Raw genomic sequence first — 12,481 nt, forward strand, 5'->3', positions numbered from 1 at the left:
TAGTACTTTAGATTGGGTGTGAGGGGGGCCTTTGAGCAAATGACATTTGAACTGAGACCAGAAGAGGAAGCCATCTGGGGGAAGCACATCCCAGGCAAAGATCCTGAGGCGGGAACTTGCTTGAGGGGCAGACAGAAGGACAGAGTGGCGCGAGTAAGGAAGAGAGGTAGTGATCCCTTCAAGGACCTAGCAGGACCTAGCGGAAAAAATGAATGAAGCCCAAAGCGAGGCCCCACCCGGCCCCGGGGGAGTGGACCCAGGTTGGCGTTCGCAGGGGTGGGCGGGGCCCGTGCCTGGCCCACCCCCGGGGGCGGGGCGGTACCTGGGGCCCTGGCCGGGGGCGGGGCTGCGGACGCTCCCCCTTCTCTCGGCTCCAGCCGGCGCAGGCAGCTGCCGCGGCAGCAAGCGAGCGGTGGCCCCGCGAGGCCATGAAGGTGAAAAAGGGCGGCGGTGGGGCTGGGACGGGGGCGGAGCCCGCTTCTGGGGCCCCTGGCCCGAGCGTGGAGCCCAAGCCCGAGCCGCAGCTGCAGGCGGAATCCGAGTCCGGGTCCGAGTCAGAGCCGGAGGCTGGCCCGGGGCCCAGGCCGGGGCCGCTGCAGAGGAAGCAGCGGATCGGGCCAGAGGACGTGCTGGGGCTGCAGCGGATCACGGGCGGTGAGCACTGGCGAGGCAGCGCCGCCCGCGGCGGGAGGGCGGGAGGGAGAGCGCGCGGGAGGGGGCACTCGCTGTGCGCCGTGCGCTGAGCCTGGGCCCCCGCCCCCTTTCCCGCCCTACCCCCCACTCCCGCCTCCCCTCCCCCACCCGGGTACCCCTCGCTTGAATCCCCTACCCTTCTGCCTTCCAGCCTGAGATCTCCTTGTACCCGCCTTTTCTCCCTTTAGATATTTATTTTCACCCTACTCCTATCTTTCTGAGGAGGCCATCCCCCTTTCCCATGGTGGAGGTGAGGCAGCAGCTGCAACTGTGAACCCTTCCTCATAGAGTCTTCCGAGCCCTTTGAGGCTTTTCTCTGCAATAATTCTGTCCTCAGTCCTCACCCTGGAGGCTAGGAGGAGGCTGAGCTACTTAGGTGACCTTAAGACCCTCCAGTCGCCCTGATCATTAAATGCCGTCACTCCAGATTACCCAGAGAGTCTGGGGCCATCCTCCAACCCCAGGAAAGGACTGGGCAGGAAACCTCAGTGGGTTGGCTCTGGGCCCTCTCAAGGGAGTAGGTTAATGCCCTCCATCCCCCTTAACCTGTCTTCTTCCGGGAGGCCTAGTCTCCCACTGTGGTTAAGTTTCTGAGCTGAACTGCCTGGGTTGAAGTCCCAGCTATGCCATGTAATTGGCAGTGTGACCTTGGGTGAGTAATTTCACCTCTGAGCATGTTCATCTGTAAAATGGGGGATAATGGCACCTATTATATAGGGCTGTTGTGAAAACTAATTTTCCGATTTTGCATAGTGCCTCGCATGCTGTGCATGCTCTGTAAATAGGGCTCTTTTGTCAATAGTACTGAAGGCCCCACAGGACTGCTTATGGCTGCTGCCTGGAGGCAGATAACTGGGCATTCAGGACAAGGGAGGAGGTTGCCAGGCAGAGAACAAGGGCTACGAAGCCTCATGGCAGAGGCAGTGGCTGAGCCTCAAAAACAGGCATTTGGAGAGAGAGTGGTCCTCCAATGTAGTTTCATTTATCAGAATCCTGCACTGGCCCCTCTGTGAGAGCACTGTTGAGACCCCTCTTTGGTGGAAGGGGGCAGGTGCTGGAGCAGACCTGAGCTCTGGAGCTGCAGGAGCAGCAGAGCCCAAGGCTGCCAGACAGCAGTGGAGGGGACTGTAATGGCAGGTCTAGGCCTGTGCATCTGGGTCCCTGGGGGACCAGCTTCTCCTCTCTGAGCCAGGCAGCAGCCATTCTTGGCGGGGCCCCCAGAACACTGAACTGCCTCGCCCAAGCAGACACTAGTAGAGGGAGGGGTCCTGGACCAGTTTGATGGTAGTGCCAATTGAGCTATAACTGGCAATGGCAGCATTTAGAATGAGGGCAGAACTTATAGGATGTTTAGAGGTCAAGCTGACCTGTCTGGGTCTTAGGTAACTTTAGAGACTATTTTGTAACTGTAGGGGCTTCCAGCCCATGTACTGCCATGTGTCTCCTAATTTGGAGGAAATCCGTAGTCCTTAGAGATGGGGCATCTGTGGGAGATGAGTGGGGGAAGGGGCTTCATGGGAACCTTTCCTCTATAGAAGCTGAGACCTGGGTTCCAGGGATCTCCATCCTGGCACCCCCTGGTCTCTTTTGACCCTAATCACACAGGTCTGAGGTTTGCTCTTCCTGGATTACCAGCCCTGAATCCAGCTTAGGAAGCTATTTGTAGCAGAGGGAAGGGGCGGGGGGGGCAGTTTTGTTCTGAGCCTTAAGCCACTCTGTCCCTTTATCTGCCCTGACCCCGGGCAGGCTTCATCCTTCCCTTGGCAGAAGGGAGGGTGTGGGTGTGGCATTCTGAGCAATGGGCATCCCACTTCCCTCACTTCTTCTAAGGACAAAAGGGCTGCTGATTCAAGGTGTAGTAGAAGAGACTGAGGGCGGACTCTAAGCACTCATTCCTGCATGACAGGAGAGGCTCCCAAAGCGAGAATGTGGAGAGGGAAGGGCTTTCCAGGGAGCTGGAGTCTGCTCCTTGTGCCCTGCACCTTCTCTCTACATCTTGGGACTAGTGCATACATTCTGTGAAAATAAGGTGTGTACAGGGTGAGGTCAGGGCTGCCCACATGTGTTCCTCTTCCTCTCTCCCCACTGTGGATTGTGGTGGACAGGCCAGAGATCAGGCCCTTCCCCAAGCCCTGCTGGACCTTAGGGTGCCAGGAGGCTCCCGGGAGGGCTTCCTGGAGGGGGCTGCCCCAAGCTTAGGGAAGAGAGAGTGACCTTACATTCACTTCCTCTTCCTGCCCCAGAGGAATAGGAGGTGGCCTAGGGGCCTGGAGGGTGATTTCCGGGCCTCTATGGGGAGGATGTGATGCTGTGCAGGCTGATAGCACCAGACCCAACAGTGTTTCTTTCTGTTTGTTGCCAAGACCTCCCTGAGCACTTGTAGTTGCTGGTGCAGAAGTGAGGGGTGGATCAGGCCCTGATATTCCTAAGCTTCCTCAGCCACAGCTCACCACTGTTCCTGGTTCCTCTTCTGGGCCTGAGGACTCCCTTTCCCCCATGCACACCCCCACGCGCACCTGCCACACCCTCTTCCTGGCTAAACTTGGTACTCTTCTCTATGGGGGTAGCTCAGAGCTAAGGCTGGGTAGATGACCTTCAAGCGGGTTCCCTTGGTTTGCTAAGACTTCCCACTTGGAGATCCAAGGGGATAGGAGCAAAGGTGGCCCCCTTCCTCCAATATTCGAGGCTCTGGGCTTGAGTCAGCAGAGCTTTGGCTAAGCTGCTTAAGGGAGCTGGGCTTATATAAGCTGCTTACGGGGAGACGAGGGGGTTAGGGGTGAGGAGGAACAGGAGTGGGGTTGTTTTCCTGCCCTAGCACCACCCAGGTCAGGGAAGTCCTTGCCTGACATTCCTAGATGTAGCACCAGGGGCAGCTATGTGCTGGAGGTGGGGCTGTTCTCCAGGGAAGCACTGTGGATATCTTGAGGCAGAGCTATGTCACCCTCTTTAGCATGAGGTTCTCAAAAGCAGGGCTGTATCTTCCCTCTCGTGCTGGGACTCCTCATTAGATCAGAGCCCAACTGGCTCAAAGTCACCAAGCTCGCCCTGGCAGGGCAGAGGCTGGAATAAGGCCGCGCAACTCCAGGATGGGAGAGAAACCGCTGAGAGGAGGTGATCTCATCTTCCACCTTTCTCACCTTGGCCCTTCCTGACCTCAGAGATCTCTGAGGAGAGAGCTGTTTGCCTCTCATTAGATCCAAGTGACAGAGCTGTGTATCCTCCACATTCTGGGTGCATCCTCAAGGCAGGGGCTCCATTCTCACTTTCTGGAAGGCAGTGTGATCTTTCAGAACCAGAGAAAGTAGTAGCTAGTCTGGGGTCCCAGCAAGGCTGAGCAGGGTCTTCAGGGCGAGTCCCTCTTTTGCTTAGCTGCCTGTCTTCCCTAGATTACCTATGCTCTCCCGAGGAGAATATCTACAAGATTGACTTCATAAGATTCAAGATTCGAGACATGGACTCAGGCACTGTTCTCTTTGAAATCAAGAAGCCCCCAGCCTCAGGTGAGTGGGCTGGTTGGGTAGGCTATGGACAGGGGGATGAGGTGGACGAGGGCTGTGAAGTGGGTTGCCCAGGGAGTCCTCAAACTGCAGAAGAGTCAGAGCAGTGGCCCTCTCCTCTTCTTTCCCATCTGTTTCTGGGGCTGGACATCTTGGGAGGACAGTTTGGCCCCTTCAGTCCCTGCCAGCCTGCCCTCTGCAGGCCTTCCTGGGAACTACAGTCCCAGAGGCCCCAGCCTCTGTTCCTCCTGTGGCCCTGGGAACCTCACTTACAATTGGTGAAATGCTGACCTAGAAACCACTCCCCTTTCCCAGTGGAACCATTTGGCCAAATGGTCTGAACCCTCAATGTCAGAATCTCCTGGGGAATTTTTAAGAATCCAGATGGTGGGAGTCCTGGGGTAGAACCCTGGGTGGGCCTGGGCCCCAGCCTGAAGCCCTCTGAGCCCCAGTTGGGGTACATTACAGAGCGGTTACCCATCAACCGGCGGGACTTGGACCCCAATGCTGGGCGCTTTGTCCGCTACCAGTTCACACCTGCCTTCCTCCGCCTGAGGCAGGTGGGAGCCACGTGAGTCACTGAATGGAGGTGGGGAGGGTTTGAGAGGATGGGTATGGGCTGGGGGTAAGGGTGAGGGTGGGAATGAGTCCTTCCTGAGTTCTTACTGAGCCTCTCTTTTGTGGAGTGGTGTCTGTCTTGAGCCTTGATGGCTGACTTCAAGGCCAAGTTCAGCTCTGCCCCCTCCTATCTGTCAGGGTGGAGTTCACAGTGGGAGACAAGCCTGTCAACAACTTCCGCATGATTGAGAGGCACTACTTTCGCAACCAGCTCCTCAAAAGTTTTGACTTCCACTTTGGTTTCTGCATCCCCAGCAGCAAGAACACCTGCGAGCACATCTACGACTTCCCCCCTCTCTCTGAGGAGCTGAGTGCGTGGGCAGGGCCTTTGTGGGAGTGGAGGGTTGGGGGAACTAGAGAGCCCACATTGGGAGGAGTGTGGGTCTGGCTCCCTTCCTCCCACCCTGGGCCTCTTGAATTGAGCTACCATTCCTGTGCCACCTATAGGGGAACTGAGGCTCAGAAAGGTTGGGGGAACTCTTTGAGGTGGTTCTGAGGTTGTTCAGCTTGTCCCCATCCCACAGTCCTGAAGCCTCTGCAGTGGCCCGGCTCAGGCTCCTTCCTGACCTTTGCCCCAACTGGTTGGGCCTCTCTTGCAGTCAATGAGATGATCCGTCACCCATATGAAACACAGTCTGACAGCTTCTACTTCGTGGATGACCGGCTGGTGATGCACAACAAAGCAGACTATTCCTACAGTGGAACACCCTGACTCCCAAAACAGTCCCCTACCCCAGGAGGGTCCCGGACCTTCAGCTGTGACCTTCCCAACACTCCCCTCTCAACCCAAGGTCTTCTGCCTGGGCAGTGTTCTGAGAGCCCTGGACCCTGAGCCAGTGATGGGAGGGAGGGTACCTGATGTCCCCAGCCCAAGTCTCCAAAGCCCATTGGCCCTGGCACATGGGGTGGGGTGGTAGAAGGGCTGTCTACCTCCATGTCCAGGAGGCCTCCTGTGAGAGGTGTAGCCAGGACTTCTGGACAGCCTACCTGGGCCTCTGGGGCCGAAGTTAAAGAATAGTGTTCCCCTATCCAGGCTTTGACTAGATCAGGGCAGGCACCCATTCCCTGCCCCTGCCCACCGCTGACAGGCCATTTAGAGTTGTAAATTCACAGATCAAAATCCATCGGGGGAGGGGGTCTGGCTGCCAAGCTTCCCAAGGGGTTTGGGGCCCTGGCCCCAGCCCTAGCCCCAGCCTTTACCATCAGGGGCTGAGCTACTGCTTGACATGTGGGAGGGACCGGCCCAGATTGCAGCCTGTGGTAGGGATGGACCAACTGTATATAGTTTTCAATAAACTCTCTCCTTTTCTGTTCTTTGGCTGTGGACCAGCATGGCAGCGGGGGGTGGGGGGGGGTGGGGGTGGGGGTGGTGGTGTGTGTGCCAATAATATTGCTCCCAAATCCTCCTGTCCCCTAATCATTTACACTCTGGCATCATATTCAGCATCTAGAGTCAGCATTTAGTGCCTGTTGCAGCTGGAAAGGGTTTTTCCTTTGATAAAGATGGAGACCCAGGCCCTGAGAGGGAACGCTTCTGCTCAGTCATAGCCAACTCTGGCAAAACAGAGGCTGGGACAAAGGCCCTCCACTCTAGGGTGGACGGGAGGTGTGGGGAGGTGGCCTGATCTCTAGCCCACTTCCCCCACCCAGAGACCACAAGGACTGCTATGTTGTGCTTTTAGCCCTCCTCAGAGAGACAAGGTGGACACAGTTTGGGCCAAGGTCTAGAGCCATCTCCTTGCACTCAGCTGCCTTGGGGGAACCCCCTGACCTGGCTGCCCCCAGCACTGCCTCAGACCCAGAAGAGCTCTTAATTTCATTAGTGGAGAAAATTGAGGAACTGAAGGAGGCGGAGAGCTCACACTGTTCTCAGGCACTAATTTGGATATGGCTGGTGACTGTGCTCTTTAGGCTGAGGCTTTAACCTCACCCTCTGACAGGCCTAGAAGTGCTGGAATTTATGTGGGTTCTGTGGAGCCCTGGCTGGGGTCAGGCCCTGGGCTGCCCCATGGGAATTCTAAAATGAGTAAGACACAAACACTTGTTCCTAGGGATAAGGTGGACTGGGCTTACAGGGGAGCAAGAGTCCTGCTTGGAGGGATCTGGGGAGGATCCTTGGAGGAGGCAGTATTGGAGCAGGAGCACTCAGGCTGATTGGGTGAGTATTCTGGCACAGGAGAGAGCATAAAAGCAGAGGTCTAGAGGCAAAATGTATCAGGTGCCTTCGGGAAAGTTAATGTTACAGGGAGGAGTCAAGGCTGAAGCCCAGTCCACAGCCTGAGTGTTGGGGTAGGAAGGGGTGCTGTCACTGGGTTTGGGAACTCAAGTTGGATCAAGGCGGGCGCGAGGGGGACATGAGTTCAGGTTGGGACGTGCTGTGGTGTGGTACAGATGTCCTGAAGGGGTGTTCGGAAGGAGACAGGAAATTGAGCCACAAGACCAGAAGCAGTCTGGAGATGGTGATCCTTGGAGATCCTTGGAGATCAGCGGCTACAAAGCAGTTGCTGACGCTGTGATAGTGGTTGAGTTATGGGATGCCCAACTAGCATTACTGGTGTTTAATGAGCAGGGGACAGGAATGCCAAATGCCTTCCAATTAATGGGGCACTCCATGCAAACAGTCCACACCTCCCAACTAAGGGTCACTGGATGGGAGTATGTAACCCTAGGGAAGGCTAGTGAGTGAGAGCAGGACAGAGGGAGAGGAACCCATAAAGGAGATAGGAAGGGCAGCCAGAGAGGCGGGAGCAGAAGCCTATTCTGTAGTAGTATATGTTAGAAGCTGGGGGAAGAAAATTTCACCAAGCGAGTGCTTAGGAACTCTTGTCACAAAAGTGAGGAAGAAGCATGGGCTGGGTGTGGGGCGGGTTTGCAGATGAAGCTGTGTGGGTATACAAAGTATTGGAGTTGGAGGTGTTGTTTATGGGGTTACAAGTCTACAGAGAAGGGGATCCCTGGGTGGTTCAGCGGTTTAGGGCCTGCCTTTGGCCCAGGGTGTGATCCTGGAGTCCCTGGATCGAGTTCCGCATCAGGCTCCCGGCATGGAGCCTGCTTCTCCCTCTTCCTGTGTCTCTGCCTCTCTCTCTCTCTCTGTCTATCATAAATAAATAAATAAATCTTTCAAAAAACCAAGTCTACAGAGAAGCTATAGCAAGATGGACTTTTAGGCCACCAGTTGTCAGGAAGAGGATGCTCCACTACCACCCTGGTATCAATCTTAACTGGGCCTGGTAAGTCAAACTGGGTTGAGGTTTTGGGTTGGGCTGAGGTCCTCATCCCTGGAGCAGGTACCAGATTGGCGCTCACCTTGAGAGTCTTATGTCCCTTGGGCCTGGAGGAGGAGCTCGGCTGGGAAAAGCCTTGGCCCCCTGTCTCCTTTTAAGTCTTCATGTCTCTGGCACTGGTCCTGCTGCCAATGTTGCAACTTGATACATTTGGTTCCTGGCACTTTCTCTAGGAACCTAGAGGATCCCTGGGCAGAAGGAGGGAGAAGACAGGGTAGGGGTGGGTCTAGTCCTGACTCTGATGATGATGAGCTATTGACCTTGAAAGTCTGTGGGCCTTGCTGGATCTGGACCTCAGATTTCACTTCTTTGAAGTGGGCCAGATTTGTTTGCTTTGGCTTCTTGGGAGTGTCATGAGGACCCCACTGCCTGGGTTGGGCAAGAAAGCCCAAGGGACCCACTATTCATGCCTACCCAGGCTGGTCTGCATGGTGCGTGTTGGGGGTGCCAAACCCACTGTAAAATATTGCAGTGCTTCCCTACCAGATGGTAAAGAGTTGCTATCTGAACCCCCAGCCCTTTCCTACCTAACCGGGCTTCTCCCATTAAGAGCCACCCTCCACCCCTCACCACTCTGCAACTAAAGCAAGAGTACTTTATTTTTTGTGTGTGTCATGGACCCCTTTGTTATTGTCTGCTGAAGCCTATAGACAATAACGTTTTTCTGACTATAAAATATGTGGTAATCCTGAATATTTTAGGTACTAAAAACCATATAATAGAAATCTATATGTCTATCCTGCAGCATCTGTGATATAATATAAAAACATCTATGGGATCCCTGGGTGGCTCAGCGGTTGAGCATCTGCCTTCAGCTCGGGTCATGATCCTGCGGTCCTGGGATCGAGCCCCGCATCGGGCTCCCTGCATGGATCCTGCTTCTCTCTCTGCCTCTGTCTCTGCCTGTCTCTCACTCTGTGTCTCTCATGAATAAATAAGTAAAATCTTTTAAAAAAAATAAAAACATCTGTGATTTCTAATCTGTGATTTCTCTACCTTATGACAGAATCACAGATTCTAGTAAAGCTATTGTGATTCATTGCTGACATTCATAATTGAGGGAAATACTACATTTGAAGTCGAGATGAGTGAAAGTGAAGGTATAATTTCTTCATCCAATTTAAAAATTCTTTTGTTTTATTTTTATTTATTTATGATAGTCACAGAGAGAGAGAGAGAGAGAGAGAGAGAGAGGCAGAGACACAGGCAGAGGGAGAAGCAGGCTCCATGCAGGGAGCTCGACGTGGGATTCGATCCCGGGTCTCCAGGATTGTGCCCTGGGCCAAAGGCAGGCGCTAAACCGCTGCGCCACCCAGGGATCCCTAAAAATTCTTTAAATTTATTTTAGAGAGAGAGCTCATGAGTGTGAGTTGGTGGTGGGGGTGGGCAGAGGGAGAGAGAGAGAATCTCAAGTAGATGGGCACTGAGTGCAGAGCCCAATGCAGGACACATCTCAAGGCTGCTTAACCGCCTGAGCCACCCAGGTGCCCCTCTTCATTGAGTTTAATGAACCCATGAGCTAACCAGGTTTAGAACCCTATGTTCAGAGTCCCCTCTCCCCAAAAAAGGTGAACTCTTCCAGAACCTGCGTCCTTCCATTCCGCTCACCCTAAAACTGTGACCGTTTGGTGAGAGGCGGCCAGCAGGGGGCAGCATATGAATGGGAGTGTGGGGCCCGGCTCCCAGAGCAGCTGCAGCCCAGTTTTAAAAGTTTAAGGGCCAGTCTGGTTACAAACAAAAACAAACACGAGACCCACAATTCCGTTTGCCACCTGCCTTGCTTGTGTGGGTGCCAGCTCGCTTGTTGGTGTGCCATATGGGCCCTGGGGACAGAGATATGAGTGTCTGGAGGAGATTCGCCACCTGAGCTGGGAGGTTTTGTAAGAGAGCCTTAGCCCCTTCCTTTATAGTCGGGACTGGGCTGGGGCAGGCAGGTCTTCCTCTCCGTGTACTGGCTGGCCATATCTCCTCCCATTTCCCACCCACCCTGTCCTATAGGGGCTAGGCTATAGGGAGGGTGCTGCTTGTAGGGTGGGGCTCTATTAATGGTGTCTTCTACAGAGCTATCCTCTGGGGTAGGCAGGTGGTGTTGACCAGCCTCCAGGCCTGGCCCCTGGAAGAACTCTGGTCAGAGTCCCCATGTGGGGCTGCTCTGAGACTTGAAGGGCATATGTGTGCTATTGTCTCCCACAACTGCCCCATCCCTGTTCAGGCAGAGTGTAGGGCTCCCTCTCAGTCTGCTCTCTGGTCACAGCAGTCCGTTTGGAGGTGGTACCTGGGAGGTGAGTTTGAAGTGCAGTGGAGTGGGCCCCTGGCCCTCCAGAGGCCACCTTCCAGGGCCTGCAGTGCACACAGCAGCAGGCTAGGCTCCATTCGTGGCACCTGCAGAACCCACACCCCAGCCGTGGACAGATTGGGGACAGGAAGGCACAGCCTGGACAGGGAAGTGATCCCTTCTTGTGTGAAGAGATGGAGCGGTTTGAGGAGGAAGGTAGTGAATCTCAGTAGGAAAGGGTGTAGGGGGAGGGAATCCTCTTCCTTCTTATGGGAAGTTCTGGGAAGAGGCACGGCCCACCTGCCCTCTGTTCCTCCTCCAGACTGGTCAGGAATTCCCCCTAGATGCCTCACTCTTCGGATTTGGAAACTTCAGGGTACAGAATGAGGGTCAGGGTGACATCATAGATGCAGGGCATCTACAGTTAGTGTGGCCTGGCCTTTGTGCCCAAGGAGGGGAAATTCGGAAATGAAATCTCGGAAGCCAAGACCACAGGTACTTGCTTTATTGTTCCAGGTCAGGCCACCTAGGGATTTGCTTGTGCCTTACCAAACCCAGGCTAACCTCTGGGGGTTCTTGTCACCCCCAGACCCAGGGTAGGCCGAAACTCCGGCTTGGCTCTCCAGTAGAGCATGGCAGGCAACTGGGCCACACTCCCTAGCTCCAGGGACATCCTGGGTCTGCCCAGCAGTCAGAGAGAGGGAGGCGTCAACCCCCCGCCCCATCCCTGCCAGCCTGTATCAGACTCCCGTTCCCTGAATTCCCTGGGCTGCCTGGGACAGTTGGAAGTAATTAGTAAGTTGAGACCTAAACTATATGAAGTTCTTATAGAGAAGGAGTGAGACTGTAGTGCCCTGGAGGGGCCCTTCCTGCACCCGGGGCTGGTGAAGAGGATACTTTTAAGTTTCTGAGGGCAAGGGCTTTTCCAAACACTTTGTGTCAGAAGTGGGCTCAGTTTGGTCCTGGGGTGGCCGTTACCCCTCCTGTGTGTCATTCTGGGGGAGGTGAGACAGAGAATATACTGAGGATGGGGAGAGCCTGGCAGGGTGGGTGCTAATAGCAGCCCCCCGAGGGGCCCACAGAAGACTTGGGGAGAGGCTCCACACCTACTCCTCCTTGACCAGCTGCTGGGATGGAGATGGGAGAATAAATACAGGGGGCTTCTGGGAGAGAACATACTAGAAGGGGCCAGTCCTGAAGAGAATGTGGACATCAGAATAGGGTTTCAAGGTGATCCTGGCACTGGCATGAGGACCTTAGGCCCCCTGCTCCCCCCCACCCTCAGCTGCCTCAGAAATGGAGTCAAGCTCTCAGTGATAGAGTTCTGATTCCTCTGGATAGAAGGTATGTGGGTGTGGGCGTGTCTAACTCTGTGTGTATGTGTGTTTGTGTGTGTGTGTGCATATGCATGCACATATTATGAAGAAGGCCTTACTTAAGTGTGGATGAGTGTGAGTTAAGGAGAGTGTGTTTGTTTTTTTCTTGCCCAGACACTTGGTCTTCCGGGACCCTGAGTGAGGAGCTGGCTCACCAGATGGCAGAAATGTGTGAGGGGCAGTGGTGGTGTCTTCTTCATCCCGGCTGCCAGCTAGCAGTTGGCTTAGTGGCATAGGGGACAGGGATGGTTTTCCTTCCTTGACCTTTAAGGTGGGCCCGTTGTGGGCGGCCAGCTGGGACTTCCAGGCCAGACAGGCTGGAGCTGCTGCTGGACATGGCTCATGCTAGGGCCATGGGCTTGGAGCTGGGGCTGAGGTACACAGAGGGGCCTGTGGGGGGTGTGGGCTCCAGCTCCATGAAGGCTGAGTAGAGGGTGGTGAGGTGCAGGTCACCCAGTGCCCCGGAGCCCCCACTGCCTGGTGGTGCCAAGTCGCCGGTCCCACTGCCTGTCTCTGCCAGACAGGGCCCAGGTGGGAAGCAATGGGTAGGTGGCGGAGGTGGCGGCATTGACGATGATGTTGGGGATGAGGTCACCAGTACCAATGGGTCGAGGGCCAAGCTGTCATCCTTCAGCTGTTCCCACAGGTTTCCTAGTTGGGAGAGAGATCAGGAGTCACTGGGAGGTACCAAAGAGCCCTGTCTCCCCCCACTCCATGGCTCTTGTGTGCTAAAGAGAG

The 12,481-nt window shown here is 55.1% G+C and overlaps 2 protein-coding genes across 4 annotated transcripts in view; one reads left to right on the plus strand and one right to left on the minus strand.

Annotated features, from left to right (window-relative positions):
* Positions 1-349: 349 nt before the first annotated feature.
* On the plus strand, positions 350-6,121 carry UNC119 (unc-119 lipid binding chaperone). 3 transcript variants are annotated; one of them, XM_072779348.1, is made up of 5 exons: positions 350-654; positions 4,080-4,193; positions 4,659-4,761; positions 5,064-5,119; positions 5,408-6,121. In XM_072779348.1, exons 1-5 carry the CDS (start codon positions 429-431, stop codon positions 5,518-5,520), a joined length of 612 nt encoding a protein of 203 aa, XP_072635449.1. In that variant the 5' UTR covers positions 350-428; the 3' UTR covers positions 5,521-6,121. The 3 variants fall into 3 exon arrangements, with proteins under 3 accessions (XP_072635449.1, XP_072635446.1, XP_072635448.1); XM_072779345.1 differs by having other exon boundaries at positions 354-654; positions 4,947-5,119; XM_072779347.1 differs by having other exon boundaries at positions 411-434; positions 4,947-5,119.
* A 4,736-nt stretch (positions 6,122-10,857) lies between these two features.
* Positions 10,858-12,481, minus strand: part of FOXN1 (forkhead box N1) — a 28,495-nt gene continuing 26,871 nt past the window's right edge. Inside the window, exon 9 of the mRNA XM_072779349.1 lies at positions 10,858-12,394. Coding sequence (XP_072635450.1) covers positions 12,084-12,394 — 311 coding nt within the window. The 3' untranslated portion in view covers positions 10,858-12,083. The remainder of the gene's footprint in view (positions 12,395-12,481) is intronic.

Source organism: Canis lupus, chromosome 16, assembly GCF_048164855.1.
Source record: "Canis lupus baileyi chromosome 16, mCanLup2.hap1, whole genome shotgun sequence".
Taxonomy (NCBI): domain Eukaryota; kingdom Metazoa; phylum Chordata; class Mammalia; order Carnivora; family Canidae; genus Canis; species Canis lupus.

What these genes read in the sequence shown, in the direction of transcription:
- UNC119 (XM_072779345.1), top strand. Translation starts at nt 429, where the DNA reads ATGAAGGTGAAAAAGGGCGGCGGTGGGGCTGGGACGGGGGCGGAGCCC. An exon ending in CAAGAAGCCCCCAGCCTCAG is followed by an intron (nt 4,194 to 4,658) that starts GTGAGTGGGCTG and finishes GGTACATTACAG; the next exon opens with AGCGGTTACCCATCAACCGG. An exon ending in CCCTCTCTCTGAGGAGCTGA is followed by an intron (nt 5,120 to 5,407) that starts GTGCGTGGGCAG and finishes CCTCTCTTGCAG; the next exon opens with TCAATGAGATGATCCGTCAC.